The 17573-nt window shown below is 48.2% G+C and overlaps 1 protein-coding gene across 3 annotated transcripts in view; it reads right to left on the bottom strand.

Moving 5' to 3' along the window:
* ARHGEF3 (Rho guanine nucleotide exchange factor 3) overlaps positions 1-11027 on the bottom strand; it is a 563072-nt gene extending 552045 nt beyond the window's left edge. For all 3 annotated transcript variants that reach the window (XM_082266501.1, XM_082266502.1, XM_082266504.1), the window contains exon 1: positions 10947-11027. In XM_082266501.1, coding sequence (XP_082122627.1) covers positions 10947-10984 — 38 coding nt within the window. In that variant the 5' untranslated portion in view covers positions 10985-11027. The remainder of the gene's footprint in view (positions 1-10946) is intronic.
* Between the last annotated feature and the right edge of the window lie 6546 nt (positions 11028-17573).

Below are 17573 nucleotides of genomic sequence, written 5' to 3'. Positions count from 1 at the left end.
GGCTTGTCCCCAGAACAGGAATAAAGGGGAAATCTTCCAAACGGGGACACTACTTTTGGTGAACCAGGAGACAACAAGGGATTCCCTCACTTCTTGTTTTGGCTACGGGGCAGGAAGTGAAGGGAAATCTCCCCAATGGCACACAGAGGACATTACAAAAAAAGCACACACAGAGGCTTTAACCCTCCCTTACTCTATCCAAAATGAATATTAACAGTTTTGCCCTTAGTTCCACTTTAAAGTGTAACTAAACTCTCCTATCCTTTTCAGCCAAGGAAGCCACCATCTTGGCCTCGGTTTGATCTTCAGTGGTGATGATGCTGCACATGTGATCAGTTATGACAGCAGCCATTGGATTGATTGAGAGCAAAAACAATGTGATAGTAACATTCCTGACACTTGTCGGGAATGTAACTGTTTTTTGAAACTGTTAAGTCGATGAGTTCACTTCCGCTTTAAATATTAATAATTATTATTAATAACAACATTTCTGATGAAGAATTAGGGCAATAATTCCCACTTATTGCCCATTTCCTGTTCTATCATTTTAAATACATAAGCCATTAAAAGTAGACACACATGAGCAAAGCAAAAGGTTGACTTTAGTGCCGCATCACATTGGTGCAATGCAGGAACCCTGCAAATCCACTGCGGGTTCCCGCATTGCATCCGACTCACAGGCAGTTCATGCTGCCATATGCGAACTGCTGGGAATGTCAATACAAAGGTAAAATCACCCTCAGAATAGTTTGCAGATCGCAGTGCGAACTGTCAGTTCAGACAGGAATCAGGTTACATAGGTGTGAACACCCATGCGATCAGATTCTGGTGCGGACCAAAAAAAAAGGGTCCTGTGCGACTTTGGTCTGAATGCCATGCAAATTCAGCCATGCAATCTGTGTGGCTGAACTCACATCGCACAGACATCGCATGTGATTTGCACAGCAGCGCAGTGCGAATCACATGCGATGTCTGACATCCGGCACTTACACTGGATATGACCTCAAAAAGTGAAGATTTGTTGTGTTATAGGGAAAATTTTGAAAAGTTAAACGTTAAGATTGGTGGAATTTTATTTTCCTCAGTGCCGTGTATAAACACTGCTGGAGAAAATATATCTTCAGCCCGCCATTCTGCCAGCTAATTGCTGTATACTGTGCAATCATTAGATGGCTTCATAAACAGATATAGTGTACCGAGCTGATCTGAGCAGCTCGGTACCATGTGATCGCTGTGCTAGCCAATCACAGGGATCATATACTACTGTTTACCTACAACAGAGGAAGAAGAAACATAGTGATATGAATGGGAAATGATGAATGAATCTTCAGCAGCTGCTGAACCATATATTAAAATTTCACAAACACTGGGGTCGCTTTTTTTAACCCCTTCATGCCCCCAGCCTGTATCAGTATGTGATGTTTAGAATAAACTCCATACCTCCCTTATCCTGCACATTAACCCCCTCATTTCCATCCACCCACTGTATGCCACCCCTACATTAACCCTTTCATCCCCTCCTCCCTCTGTGTTGGACCTGTACATTTAACATATTGCCAAGCTTTACCCTCGCAAACCGAGTATGTTTCTTAGTTTCCAAAAAGGTGTGGCAAAATGAGACCCCCTTTAGGGTTTTTACATTCTAAAAAGGGGTTATTTGGGGGGGTTTGCATACTTTTCTGCTATTTTTATTTTAACAGTAGGAAGGACATTTTTTAAAACAATTTTTATCTTTTTTTCTTTTTTATAGTAGTTTTGAAGTACCAACAAAAGAAAGCTCTGTCCGTCTCACAAAATGTATAAAATGAACATGGGTCCAGTGTTGCACAACAGGGTATTTGTCAGTCAAAGTATCAAAGCACTGTAAACTGGGCAATGGCTTGAAAATGCAGGAGTATTACAGGCCAGTACTGAAGAGGTTAATTTACTGGTAGGACTAGCTTTGTGAAGTTGAAGCTAAGGGATCTCCTTCTTATTATAGTGTAATTACTATACCCTGGGGGGATTCCGTACCTAGCACACAATTCATCTGTGTCTAACACAAGGCATCTCCCCCCTCTCCGCCTGACACCAGTTGTCTCTCTACTGAATGTCACACACCCCTGACCAACACAATCACACTGTATAATCAGCAGATCCAAAGACAGACAGTATGGATTCTAAATGGATATATTGTATACAACCATATGACAAAGATTGACTTGTTTGATTCAAATCTAGTTTTTATTAAAGCATTATTAAACACAAAGAACTAAAATGTAACATAGTGCCGTTTACCATTTCCTAGGTGGCTGCATTTGTTTTGTTTTTGTTTTACTTTTATTTTCACCTGGTGATCTGGCCACTAAGGGCTCTTTCACACGGGCGATCCAATCAGATCCGTCTGTCAGTTTTTTAGGCGGATCTGATCGGATCCTCCATGCAGCTCTATGGGGCAGCAGATGTCAGCGGAGACACCTCCTCTGACACCCGCTGCCATCCGTATCCGATCTTGTCCGTGAAATCTGGACGGATGGAAACCCTATTTTTCCATCCGTTCAGTAATCGGATGAGAGCGGACAGGCGGTCCGCTCTCATCCGATCCCCCATAGAGAGCAGCGGGGGCTGTGACACCTCCCTCTCCGCACTGCAAGCGGAGACGGAGCTGTCATCCGCCGGCTCAGCGGGGATCGCGGATCCATCCTCGCTGAGCAACACGGATCCGCCTACGGAGGCGGACCGTGTGAAAGAGCCCTAACACACTTTGTGGGAGATTTACTAAAACTGGAGCATGCAAAATCTGGTGCAGCTCTAGGAACCAATCAGCTTCCAGGTTTTATTGTCAAAGCTTAATTGAACACACTGAAGTTAGAAGCTGATTGACTACCATGCACAGCTGCACCAGATTCTGAGAGTTCAAGTTTTAGTAAATCTTTCCTTTCCTGTCTTAGGGTGTCTTCACTCTGGATGAAGGAGCAACGGAGCCACTCTTGGACAATAGCATTGTCAGTCTAGGGGGGAGGGTAGTGTTAGAAGTACTAGAAGATTTATATGGACGTGACAAATAGATTTAAGCTTAACTCCAGCTTACACTTTTTCAAGTGGAACTAAACTCATCGTTTTAAAGTGGTTGTAAAGGATTAAGGTTTTTTTACCTTCATGCATATGCACGAAGGTAAAAACCTTCTGTATGCAGCAGAGCTCCTAGCCCCCCAAAACTTACCTGAGCTCCATCTTGATCCAGCAATGTGCATCAGAGTCAAGGCTCTCCTGGGTCTTTCCCTCCTAATTGGCTGAGACAGCATCGGTAGCTATTCGCTTCTACTACTGTCAATCATAGTAAGTGAGTCAATGAGGATAGAGTGGGGCCGAGCCATACTCTGTGTGTAAATGGACACACGGAGCAGCAGCTCGGGAGCAGGCCTGCTTGAGTGCTTCCATAGCAATCGGCTTGCTATGGGGGCACTAGGCAGGAGGGAGGGGCCTGGAATGCCGGCAGAGGACCCAAGAAGAGGAGGATCAAAATGTCACAAGAAACTGACAGTTATCATTCACAACTTAAATGTAACAATTGTGGGAAACAGTTGAAGGAACATTAAAGCTTCGTATTTTATTAAAATAACAAACATGTTATACTTAACTTCTCTGTGCAATGGTTTTGTCACTTCAACTGTTTTCCACAATTGTTACATTTAAGTCGTGAATGATAACTGTCACAGTTGCTTGTGTTCTCAACTGAACTGTCAAGCCATCAAATGGCTGCTGTCATAACTGATCCCATGTGCTGCACCATGCAGACTGAAGATCCAACAGAGGTCAAGATGGGAGCTTCCTTGGCTGTAAAGGATTTTAAACTGACTTCGGTGTCTGCCACTGGAAAGTGCCTGTGTAGCCAATAGCAGCCAGTGTGAGTGTTCCTCTTTATTCCCTTTAGTCTGCCATAGATGCAACAAGAAAAACAAGGTATATACCTTGGTGAAGTGATGAGTTGATCTGCTGTCCATGGAGGATGCTCTATCAGCAAAAATAATGAGACCTTTCCTCCAATATTCTGCCCATTTCTAATGATAAAAATGGAACCGCCCGGATAGTGCGGGGTGCCTCCTTAGGGTGTCCACAAACATTAGGATTTAACTGACCAATTTCAGTCAATGAAATCCCCTATACATGATTATTCTGCAGTTTTATTGAAATTAAGGCAATTAGGCTCTGCAATAAATTTAATCTGCTGATGCATAAGAAAACTACTTTTGATCATCAATCAAACTTAATGACCACAAAAAGGCACCTGAACACTTCCTTCAAGATGTCTATAGGATATTACTGAATAGAAGAGGTCTATAGGGTGTTATATAGAAGATGTCTATAGGACGCTATTGTATAGAAGATGTCTATAGGACGCTACTGTATAGAAGATGTCTATAGGACGCTATTGTATAGAAGGTGTCTGTATGATGTTACTGTATAGAAGATGTCTATAGAATGCTACTGTATAGAAGATGTCTATAGAATGCTACTGTATAGAAGATGTCTATAGAATGCTATTGTAAAGAAGGTGTGTATAGGATGTTACTGTATAGAAGATGTCTATATGATGTTACTGTATAGAAGATGTCTATAAGATGTTACTGTATAGAAGGTGTCTATATGATGTTACTGTATAGAAGGTGTCTATAAGATGTTACTGTAAAGTAGAAGATACCTATAGGGTGTTATTGTATAGAAGATGCCTATAGGATAGTACTGTATAGAATATGTCTATAGGATGTTACTGTATAGAAGATGTCTAAAACATGTTATTATATAGAAGACGTCTATAGGATAGTACTGTATAGAAGATGTCTAAAGGATGTTACTGTATAGAAGGTGTCTATAGGATGTTACTGTAAAGTAGAAGATACCTATAGGGTGTTATTGTACAGAAGACTGAAGCAATAAAGTAAATTAATTAGCAGGCATTCTATGATGGATCTGATATGAATCGCTGTGTGTGTACTCTGTATTATCATCTCACCAGAAGAATCAATAAAAGTCCATCATTTACTAAACAGTGCAAAGACATACAATGAGATCCACTACATTAATTTTTGAAAGTCACATTAACTCTGTACACAATAAAGATTTCTAAAATTAAATAAATGTGGCTGGTTGTAAGCAATATAAAACCATTTTTTCTGCCAGTTGAAAATAAGCCATGCTGGTGAATGTATGCACAGAGCAAGTAAAGGCATCAGATGACACAGGGTACAGGTAAAGGCATCTTTGGTGCAGGTGAAGATATGTGCTGGGTCGGTGAAGGTATCTGTAGTGCAAGTGAAGGTTTGTGGGGTGGAGGTGGAGATGTGCAGTGAAAGTTTCTACTGCGTTGGTAAAGGTATATGCACTGCAGGTGAATGTTTGTACAGTGCAGTTGATGTAAGTGTAGTGAAGATGAAGATATGTACAGTGCAGGTAAAGGCATTTGCAGTGTTAATAAAGGTATATACAGTGCAAATATCTGTGGTGCAGGTATCTGCTGTGTTGGTAAACGTATATGCAGTGCATTTGTTATATGTAGTACAGGTGAAGGGATGCATAGTCCAGGTATGTGGGTAGTGCAGGTGATGGTATGTGTACTGCAGGTGATGGTATGTGTGCAGTACAGGTGATGGCATGTGTGCAGTACAGGTGATGGCATGTGTACTGCAGGTGAAGGGATGAGAGCAGGTGATGGCACGTGTACTGCAGGTGAAGGGATGAGAGCAGGTGATGGCGTGTGTGGTACAGGTGATGGTGTGTGTGGTACAGGTGAAGGGATGAGTACAGGTGATGGTATTTGTAGTGCAGGTGAAGGGATAAGTGCAGGTGATGGTATGTGAAGTACATGTGTAGGGATGAGTGCAGGTAAAGCTATGTGTAGTACAAGTGAAGGGATGAGTGCAGGTGATGATATGTGTAGTACAGGTGAAGGGATGAGTGGTACAGGTGATGTGATGGGTGGTACAGGTGATGGGATGAATGCAGATGATGGTATGGGTGGTACACGTGAAGGGATAAGTGCAGGTGAAAGGATGAGTGCCGGTGATAGTGTGTGTAGTGCAGGTGATGGTGTGTGTGTTACAGGTGAAGGGGTGAGTGCAGGTGATAGTGTGTGTGGTACAGGTGAAGGGATGAGTACATGGGATGGTGTGTGTGGTACAGGTGAAAGGATGAGTGCAGGTGAAGGAATGAGAGCAGGTGATGGGGTGTGTGGTACAGGTGATGATATGGGTGGTACAGGTGAAGGGATGAGTGCAGATGAAGGGATCAGAACAGGTGATGGTTTGTGTGGTACAGGTGAAGGGATGAGTACAGCTGATGGTGTGTGTGGTACAGGTGAAGGGATGAGTACAGCTGATGGTGTGTGTGGTACAGGTGAAGGGACGAGTGCATGTGAAGGGAGTGTGCGGTACAGGTGAAGGAATGAGAGCAGGTGAAGGGATGAGAGCAGGTGAAGGGATGAGAGCAGGTGAAGGTGTGTGTGGTACAGGTGAAAGGATGAGTGCAGGTGATGGTATGTGTGGTACAGGTGAAGGGATGAGTGCGGTACAGGTGAAGGGATGAGAGCAGGTGAAGGGATGAGAGCAGGTGAAGGTGTGTGTGGTACAGGTGAAGGAATGAGAACAGGTGATGGTGTGTGTGGTACAGGTGAAGTGATAAGAACCGGTGATGGTGTGTGTGGTACAGGTAAAGTGATGAGTGCAGGTGAAGGTATGTGTGGTACAGCTTAAGGGATGAGAACAGGTGATGGTGTGTATGGTACAGGTGAAGGGATGAGTACAGGTGAGTGTGTGTGTGTGGTACAGGTGATGGTATGCTTGGTACAGGTGAAGGGATGAGTACAGTTGATGGTAGGTGTAGTACAGGTGAAGGAATGAGAACAGGTGATGGTGTGTGTGGTACAGTTGAAGGGATGAGAACAAGGGCTGGTGTGTGTGGTACAGGTAAAGGGATGAGTGCAGGTATGTGTGGTACAGGTGAAGGGATGAGAACAGGTGATGGTGTGTGTGGTACAGGTGAAGGGATGAGAACAGGTGATGGTGTGTGTGGTACAGGTGAAGGGATGAGAACAGGTGATGGTGTGAGTGGTACAGGTGAAGTGATGAGAACAGGTGATGGTGTGTGTGGTACAGATGAAGGAATGAGAGCAGGTGATGGTGTGTGTGTGTGTGTGTGTGGTACAGGTGAAGGGAGGAGAACAGGTGATGGTGTGTATGGTACAGGTGAAGGGATGAGTACAGATGAGTGTGTGTGTGTGTGTGGTACAGGTGATGGTATGCTTGGTATTACAGGTGAAAGGATGAGTGCAGTTGATGGTAGGTGTAGTACAGGTGAATGAATGAGAACAGGTGATGGTGTGTGTGGTACAGTTGAAGGGATGAGAACAAGGGCTGGTGTGTGTGGTACAGGTAAAGGGATGAGTGCAGGTGAAGGTATGTGTGGTACAGGTGAAGGGATGAGTGCAGGTGAAGGAATGAGAGCAGGTGATGGGGTGTGTGGTACAGGTGATGGTGTGTGTGGTACAGGTGAAGTGATGAGAACAGGTGATGGTGTGTGTGGTACAGGTGAAGGGAGGAGAACAGGTGATGGTGTGTGTGGTACAGGTGAAGGGATGAGAACAGGTGATGGTTTGTGTGGTACAGGTGAAGGGGTGAGTACAGGTGACGGTGTGTGTGTGGTACAGGTGAATTGATGAGTACAAGTGAAGGGGTGAGTACCGGTGATGGTGTGTGTGGTACAGGTGAAGGGATGAGAGCAGGTGATTTTGTGTGTGGTACAGGTGATGGTATGGGTGGTACAGGCGATGGTATGTGTAGTACAGGTGAAGGGATAAGTGCAGGTGATGGTATGGGTGGTACAGGTGAAGGGATTTGTACAGGTGATGAAGTGTGTGGTACAGGTGAAGGGATGAGAACAGGTGATGGTGTTTATGGTACAGATGAAAGAATGAGAGCAGGTGATGGTGTGTGTGTGGTACAGGTGAAGGGATGAGAACAGGTGATGGTGTGAGTGGTACAGGTGAAGTGATGAGAACAGGTGATGGTGTGTGTGGTACAGGTGAAGGGATGAGAACAGGTGATGGTGTGAGTGGTACAGGTGAAGTGATGAGAACAGGTGATGGTGTGTGTGGTACAGATGAAGGAATGAGAGCAGGTGATGGTGTGTGTGTGTGGTACAGGTGAAGGGAGGAGAACAGGTGATGGTGTGTATGGTACAGGTGAAGGGATGAGTACAGGTGAGTGAGTGTGTGTGTGTGTGTGGTACAGGTGATGGTATGCTTGGAACAGGTGAAGGGATGAGTACAGGTGAAGGGATGAGAACAGGTGATGGTGTGTGTGTGATGGTATGTGTGTGATGGTATGGGTGGTACAGGTGAAGTGGTGAGTTCAGGTGATAGCATGGGTGGTACAGGTGATGGTATGTGTGTGGTACAGGAGAAGGGATTAGTACAGGTGAAGGGATGAGAACAGGTGAAGGGATGAGAACAGGTGAAGGGATGAGAACAGGTGAAGGGATGAGAACAGGTGAAGGGATGAGTACAGGTGAAGGGATGAATACAGGTGAAGGGATGAGTGGTATAGGTGATGGGATGAGAACAGGTGATGGTGTGTGTGGTACAGGTGAAGGGATGGGGACAGGTATTGGTGGGTGTGTGGTACAGGTGAAGTGATGAGTACAGGTGAAGGGATGTGTGTGGTACAGGTGAAGTGATGAGTACAGGTGAAGGGATGGGTACAGGTAATGGGACGGGTACAGGTGAAGGGATGTGTGGTACAGGTGAAGGGATGAGTACTGGTGAAGGGATGAGTACAGGTAATGGGACGGGTACAGGTGAAGGGATGTGTGTGGTACAGGTAAAGGGATGAGTACAGGTGAAGGGATGCGTGTGGTACAGGTAAAGGGATGGGTACAGGTAATGGGACGGGTACAGGTGAAGGGATGTGTGTGGTACAGGTGAAGGGATGGGTACAGGTAATGGGACGGGTACAGATGAAGGGATGTGTGTGGTACAGGTGAAGGGATGAGTACAGGTAATGGGACAGGTACAGGTGTACAGGTGAAGGGATGGGTACAGCAGGTGAAGGGATGAGTAAAGGTGAAGGGATGCGTGTGGTACAGGTGAAGGGATGAGTACAAGTGAAGGGATGGGTACAGGTAATGAGACGGGTACAGGTGAAGGGATGTGTGTGGTACAGGTGAAGGGATGAGTACAGGTAATGGGACGGGTACAGGTGAAGTGATGAGTACAGGTGAAGGGATGGGTACAGGTAAAGTGAGGAGTACAGGTGAAGGGACGGGTACAGGTGAAGGGACGGGTACAGGTGAAGGGACGGGTACAGGTGAAGGGACGGGTACAGGTGAAGGGATGGGTACAGGTAATGGGACGGGCACAGGTGAAGGGATGTGTGTGGTACAGGTAAAGGGATGAGTACAGGTGAAAGGATGAGTACAGGTGAAGGGATGCGTGTGGTACAGGTGAAGGGATGGGTACGGGTAATGGGACGGGTACAAGTGAAGGGATGTGTGTGGTACAGGTGAAGGGATGGGTACAGGTAATGGGACGGGTACAGGTAATGGGACGGGTACAGGTGAAGGGATGTGTGTGGTACAGGTGAAGGGATGAGTACAGGTAATGGGACGGGTACAGGTGTACAGGTGAAGGGATGGGTACAGCAGGTGAAGGGATGAGTACAGGTGAAGGGATGAGTAAAGGTGAAGGGATGCGTGTGGAAAAGGTGAAGGGATGAGTACAGGTGAAGGGATGGGTACAGGTGAAGGGATGGGTACAGGTAATGGGACGGGTACAGGTGAAGGGATGTGTACAGGTAATGGGACGGGTACAGGTGAAGGGATGTGTGTGGTACAGGTGAAGGGATGAGTACAGGTAATGGGACGGGTACAGGTGAAGTGATGAGTACAGGTGAAGGGATGGGTACAGGTGAAGGGACGGGTACAGGTGAAGGGACGGGTACAGCTGAAGGGACGGGTACAGGTGAAGGGACGGGTACAAGTGAAGGGACGGTACAAGTGAAGGGACGAGTACAGGTGAAGGGACGGGTACAGGTGAAGGGACGGGTACAGGTGAAGGGACGGGTACAAGTGAAGGGACGGGTACAAGTGAAGGGACGAGTACAGGTGAAGGGACGGGTACAGTTGAAGGGACGGGTACAGGTGAAGTGATAGGTACAGGTAATGGGACGGGTACAGGTGTACAGGTGAAGGGATGGGTACAGCAGATGAAGGGATGAGTACAGGTGAAGGGATGCGTGTGGTACAGGTGAAGGGATGAGTACAGGTGAAGGGATGGGTACAGGTAATGTGACGGGTACAGGTGAAGGGATGTGTGTGGTACAGGTGAAGGGATGAGTACAGGTAATGGGACGGGTACAGGTGAAGTGATGAGTACAGGTGAAGGGACGGGTACAGGTGAAGGGACGGGTACAGGTGAAGGGACGGGTACAGGTGAAGGGATGAGTACAGGTGAAGGGACGGGTACAGGTGAAGGGATGAGTACAGGTGAAGGGACGGGTACAGGTGAAGGGATGAGTACAGGTGAAGGGACGGGTACAGGTGAAGGGACGGGTACAGCAGGTGAAGTGATGAGTACAGGTGAAGGGATGTGTGGTACAGGTAAAGGGATGGGTAGGTGAAGGGATGGGTACAGGTGAAGGGACGGGTACAGGTGAAGGGACGGGTACAGGTGAAGGGATGAGTACAGGTGAAGGGACGGGTACAGGTGAAGGGATGAGTACAGGTGAAGGGACGGGTACAGGTGAAGGGATGAGTACAGGTGAAGGGACGGGTACAGGTGAAGGGACGGGTACAGCAGGTGAAGTGATGAGTACAGGTGAAGGGATGTGTGGTACAGGTAAAGGGATGGGTAGGTGAAGGGATGGGTACAGGTGAAGGTATACGCGGTGTTGCACTGACACTGTGGCTCCTCCCACCTTTCAGCTGGACTCTTCAGTCTCTCTCCCGGATGCATGGGAAGCACCGATCAGGTTCTCCCGGTGTCCCTGATTGCTCCGCACAGGCTCTCGGTCTCCCCCGCCTCCTGTATTCCCCGCTCTCCCCGGTCCCGGCAATGGACGGACTCGCTGTAACGTTCGTAGTCTGTCTGTAACTCTGCCCACAGTTTGAACAGCTGGCACCGCCCACCCCCCCTCCTATGACAGCTGACCCCGCCCACTACCTCCGCCTGATAACTCTCTGCATCGCATTTCCCGGGATGAGCTGCGCTATGATCTCCATATACTCAACATCCAGTGCAATCAGAGCCACAGCTGAACGTGTACTGTATTCATCATGGGCAACATGACAGCCGCACTTTATAGCTGGTATGACGGTGTATGTAAAGTTGCACTTTAGAGAAAAATATGTGCTCAAAAGAAAGTTTTTATTGTAGAAAAAAACACATGCTCCAGATTCTGGCTGTTCCAGTTTTTTCATACTAGCAGATATTTACTACAGTCCTCCTACTATCTCCTCCCTACTATCTCCTCCCTACTATCTCCTCCCTACTATCTCCTCCCTACTATCTCCCCCCTACTAGTGCCTTCCTGCTAATTCATTTCTACTAGTGCCCCTTACCTTACTACTAATTCCATCCTATAAGCTCCTTCCTACTACTGCACATTCTGACTAGCTCCTTCCTAATAAATTCCTCCTACTAGCTCCTTTTTGCTACCACCTTCTGATTAGCTCATTCATACTAGCCCCTTCCTACTTACTACTTACTACTAGTTCCAACCTACTATTTCATTTCTACTAGCGCCTTCCTACTTGTGGCTTCCTACTAGTGACTTCCTACTAGTGGCTTCCTACTAGTGACTTCCTACTAGTGGCTTCCTACTAGCGCCTTCCTACTAGTGGCTCCCTACTAGCGCCTTCCTACTAGCGCCTTCCTACTAGCGCCTTCCTACTAGTGGCTCCCTACTAGCGCCTTCCTACTAGCGCAGGGGTGGCGAACAAGTTCGACAAAAGGAGCCAAAATTTTAAACTGTGAGAGTCAGAGAGCCACACCACGCAGTGACCTGCCAATGATCGCAGAGTGCCAGCCACACATTGCCCCCAATGATCGCAGAGTGCCAGCCACACACTGCCTCCAATAATCGCAGAGTGCCAGCCACAGCATTGCCCCCAATAATCGCAGAGTGCCAGCCACAGCATTGCCCCCAATAATCGCAGAGTGCCAGCCACACCATTGCCCCCAATAATCGCAGAGTGCCAGCCACAGCATTGCCCCCAATGATCGCAGAGTGCCAGCCACACATTGCCCCCAATGATCGCAGAGTGCCAGCCACACATTACCCCCAATGATCGCAGAGTGCCAGCCACACATTGCCCCCAATGATCGCAGAGTGCCAGCCACACATTGCCCCCAATGATTGCAGAGTGCCAGCCACACATTGCCCCCAATGATTGCAGAGTGCCAGCCACACATTGCCCCCAATAATCGCAGAGTGCCAGCCACACATTACCCCCAATGATAGCAGAGTGCCAGCCACACATTGCCCCCAATAATCGCAGAGTGCCAGCCACACATTGCCCCAAATAATCGCAGAGTGCCAGCCACACATTGACCCCAATGATTGCAGAGTGCCAGCGATCCCCCGCACTTACCTCACGCAGCTTCTCTTCAGTCCCCGGCTCCCCGCGTCTCTGAGTCTTCAGTCCTCCCGCGGCGCCTCCTCCTCGTCCAATGGCACGGTGTTTGCCTTTCGGCCAATCAGGAAGCGGGAGGACCCGCTCCCTGATTGGCCAGGAGGAGGATCCGTGTGACAATAGCGAATTCTCATTCGCTATTGTCACAGAATGGGCGGGTCAGGGCGCACTGCTGCTCCCTGGCCGCCACGTCTGCGGCTGCGCGGTCCGAGCGCGGGACATTCAATTGTACTGCGCTCGGACGCGCAGAGGGATTCAGCCACAGTATACTATAAGAGGCAAAGAGCCAAAGAGCCGCATTCAGTTCGGCCGGGAGCCGCATGCGGCTCGAGAGCCGCGTGTTCGCCACCCCTGTACTAGCGCCTTCCTACTAGCGCCTTCCTACTAGTGGCTTCCTACTAGTGGCTTCCTACTAGCGCCTTCCTACTAGTGGCTTCCTACTAGCGCCTTCCTACTAGTGGCTTCCTACTAGCGCCTTCCTACTAGTGGCTTCCTACTAGTGGCTTCCTACTAGCGCCTTCCTACTAGTGGCTTCCTACTAGCGCCTTCCTACTAGTGGCTTCCTACTAGCGCCTTCCTACTAGTGGCTTCCTACTAGCGCCTTCCTACTAATGGCTTCCTACTAATGGCTTCCTACTAGTGGCTTCCTATTAGTGGCTTACTACTAGTGGCTTACTACTAGTGGCTTCCTACTAGTGGCTTCCTACTAGCTCCTTCATACTAACTCCTTCCTAGTAGCACCTTCTGACTAGCTATTTCATAGGAGGGAGAAGGCAGGCAGAAGTAGTATGAATGAGCTAGTCAGACAGTGGTAGTAGAAACTAGTTAATATGAAAGAGCTAGTAGGAAGGTGCTACTAGGATGAAGCTAGTGTAAAGTAGTTAGTATAAAGGTGCTAATCAGAAGATAGTAGTAGTAAGGTGCTACTAGAAAGGAGTTAGTATGAAGGAGCTAGTAGGAAGGCATTAGTAGGCCACTGTAAGCAGCATGTAGGGCTGCATCAAGGGCTCAGTAGTAGGTAGGGCAGCATACAGAGGTCAGTAGCATGTAGGGCAACATACAGAGGTCAGTAGCATGTAGGGCAGTGTACAGGGGTCAGTAGCATGTAGGGCAGCATCCAGGGCTCAGTAGTAGGTAGGGCAGTGTACAGGGGTTAGTAATGGGTATGGCAGTGTACAGAGGTCAGTAGGATGTAGAGCAGCATACAGAGGTCAGTAGGATGTAAGACAGTGTGCAGAGATCAGTAGTAGGTAGGGCAGCGTACAGAGGTCAGTAGCATGTAGGGCAGCATACAGAGGTCAGTAGCATGTAGGGCAGTGTACAGGGGTCAGTAGGATGTAGGGCAGCATCCAGGGCTCAGTAGTAGGTAGGGCAGTGTACAGGGGTTAGTAATGGGTATGGCAGTGTATAGAGGTCAGTAGGATGTAGAGCAGCATACAGAGGTCAGTAGGATGTAAGGCAGTGTGCAGAGATCAGTAGTAGGTAGGGCAGCGTACAGAGGTCAGTAGTAGGTAGGGCAGCATACAGAGGTCAGTAGGATGTAGGTCAGTGTACAGACGTCAGTAGTAGGTAGGGCAGTGTACAGAGGTCAGTAGCATATAGGGCAGTGTATAGAGGTTATTAGTAGGTAGAGCTGGGGTCAGGAGGACAAAGTATAGGGGGGTCAGGGGAGCATGGTACTGGGGATCAGAAAGGCACAGTGCTGGGGGGTCAGGAGAGAATGGTACTGTGGGGTCAGGAGGGTATGGTACTGGGAGATCAGGAGGGCACAGTACAGGGGGATCAGGACACTGGAGTTTCAAGAGAGCATGACACTGGGGGGACAGGAAGGTATCAGGAGGGTTACTGTGTCAGGAGGGCACGGTACTGAGGTATCAGGAGAGCTTGGGTGTCAGGAGGGCATGGTACTAGAGGGTCTGGAGGGCACAGTACTGGGGGATCAGAAGGGCTGGGGTATCAGGAGGGCATGATGCTGGGGGTCAGGAGGGCACGGTGCTGGGGATCAGTAGAGAATGATCCTGGGGCATCAGGAGGGCTGGGGAGGCATTTTTTTTTCTTTTTTAATGCAGAGTGGGGCAGGGAAGGTGCAGTGGCAAACCCACATGTCCTGGCTTTGATTCCTGCCTGCAATCCAATCTCCAATATCATCTTCCCACCTGATATTGCCCACAAGCCCCTTGGATTGGGAAGGAGGGCCGGTGGGGATGAGAGTGGAAGAGGAGGAGCTTGGGCACGTTCAGCGAAGAGTCCAAACCCAACTGAGCTTTTCTGGAGGCTTTCCGTGCCCCGCAGCCACGCGCATGTAAGGGGAGCCTAGGATTGGGTGAGCATGCACCTGAGCTGCTCTGGAGCTCTGAGTAGAAGACACTGGGAGAAGTCAATGGGTAACTTGCAATTGATGGGTTGCCAACCCCCCCCCCCCCCCACTAGTCCAAAGGTGCTAGTAGAATTGAGTTAGTGTGAAGGAGCTAGACAGAAGGTGGTAGTAGGAAGGCCCTAGTAGGAAGGAGCTGGTTGAATGGAGCTAATAGGAAGGTTCTAGTAGAAAGTAGTGAGTATGAAGAAGCGAGTCTGAAGGTAGTAATTGAAAAGTTCTACTAGGAAAGAGTTAGTATGAAGGAGTTAGTAGAAAGGCACTAGAAGAAAGGTGCTAGCAGAAAGGTGCTAGTAGAAAGGAGCTAGTAGGAAGTAGTTTAAATGAAGGAGCTAGTATGAAGGAGCTAGTAGGAAGGAACTAGTGGAAGTTATTATGAAGGAGCTAGTCAGAAGGTGGTAGTAGGAAGGAGCTAGTTAGAAAGTGATAGTAGGAAAATCCAATCAAAGAGGCTAGTAGGAAGGAGCTAATTGGATGGAGCTAGTATAAATTAGTTAGTATGAGTCCTAATATGCCTTCAGAAATAAAAGAATGCACTAGGGCAAGGATCCTCAAACTACGGCCCTCCAGCTGTTGTGGAACTACACATCCTATGAGGCATTGTAAAACTCTGACATTCTCAGACATTACTAGGCATGATGGGAATTGTAGTTCCTGAGCAACGGGAGGGCCATAGTTTGAAGACCCCTGCACTAGGGGCTCGTTTACACCTAGGGAAGGGGGGTGTCAAAAAACAGTTTGTTTTATGCCTAAAGTCCCGCCTAAAGTGATGCGAAGCACGTTGTTCCTTCTATTTCTGTATGTGGATGATGGCATTGTAATTATTTAAAAAAAAAAAAAAACATCTGAGCAGTGGCGGCCGGTGCGTTGGGGGCGCAGGGGCGCCGCCCCCCCTATCCATACATCCGGCCCCCTAATCTACATGCGGGGCGCCGGACGCATGGAGTTCAATGGGGTTTTTTTCTCTTCTGATGCACGTGATTAGAGCCAGAGGCTCTAATAGGCTTCAGAAAAGGGTGGATCCGGGGCGCAGAGCAGAGCGCCCTGAACCCACTCATTGTGTGACAACAGCGAATTAATATTCGCTATTGTCACACGGATCCTCCTCCTGGCCAATCAGGAAGCGGGTCCGAGACCCGTTTCCTGATTGGCCGAAAGGCGAACCTTTGCCATTGGCCAAGGAGGAGGAAGAGGACTGGGGAGACACGGAGGAATGAGGAGAAGCCGCCACTGCATCAGGTAAGTGCACTGGTCTCTCTGCACGCTGGTTACTCTGCATTGAAGGGGGCACGCTGTGGTCACGCTACATTGAAGGGGGCACGCTGTGGTCACTCTGCATTGAAGGGGGCACGCTGTGGTCATTCTACATTGATGGGGGCACGCTGTGGTCACTCTACATTAAAGGGAGCACGATGTGGTCACTCTACATTGAAGGGGGCACACTGTGGTCACTCTACATTGAAGGGGGCACGCTGTGGTCACTCTACATTGAAGGGGGCACACTGTGGTCACTCTACATTGAAGGGGGCATGCTGTGGTCACTCTGCATTGATGGGGGCACGCTGTGGTCACTCTGCATTGATGGGGGCATGCTGTGATCACTCTGTATTGAAGGGAGCACGCTGTGGTCACTCTACATTGAATGGGGCACGCCATGGTCACTCTGCATTGAAGGATGCACACAGTGGTCGCTCTGCATTTAAGGGAGAACGCTGTGGTCACTCTACATTGAAGGGGGCACGCTGTGGTCACTCTGCATTGAAGCGGGCATGCTGTGGTCACTCTGCATTGAAGCGGGCATGCTGTGGTCACTCTGCATTGATGGGGGCACGCTGTGGTCACTCTGCATTGATGGGGGTACGCCTTGGTCATTCTGCATTGATGGGGGCATGCTGTGGTCATTCTGCATTGATGGGGGCACGCTGTGGTCACTCTGCATTGAAGGGGACACGCTGTAGTTACTCTGCATTGAAGGGGGCACACTATACTTTGATTACTGAAGGCCCCTTTCACACTTTTGTGACCTCAAAGTCATGCAATTTTTTGCCGCGTTTTTTGCCGTAAAGCAATGCCTATTACATTTTTCTGTTTGCGCCCCCCCCCCCCCAAAAAAAAAATTTTGAGCACCAGCCGCCACTGCATCTGAGTACCTTTTTTCCTGATCGATACATGACTGTCACATGACAGAGATCTTTCCCAGCCTGTAGGGAAACAGAAGCAGGAGGAGCTTCTAGTCCTCTGCTGCTGGCCACATGTTCAAAATAAAATAAAATAAAAAAACAGCCTTTGGTATACAGAGAAAAAATAAACAATAATATCAATCAACTGTTCTAAATTGGCATACAAATATATATTTGAAATAAAAGGAGTTATAATTTCAGAAGTTTTTTTTTTATCTTAATGCATTCTATGCATTAAGATAAAAAACCTTCTATGTTTAGCAGTCTCCCCAGCACCCCCTAATACTCACCTGAACCCGATCTCTGTCCAGCCATGTCCACGAGTCCCTTGGCTGTCCAGGGCTCTCCCTTCTGAT

This window comes from Pelophylax lessonae (assembly GCF_965119305.1).
Source record: "Pelophylax lessonae genome assembly, chromosome: 8".
Classification (NCBI taxonomy): domain Eukaryota; kingdom Metazoa; phylum Chordata; class Amphibia; order Anura; family Ranidae; genus Pelophylax; species Pelophylax lessonae.
Note: the sequence above shows the minus strand (reverse complement) of the source record. Positions and strands in the feature narration are given on the sequence as shown.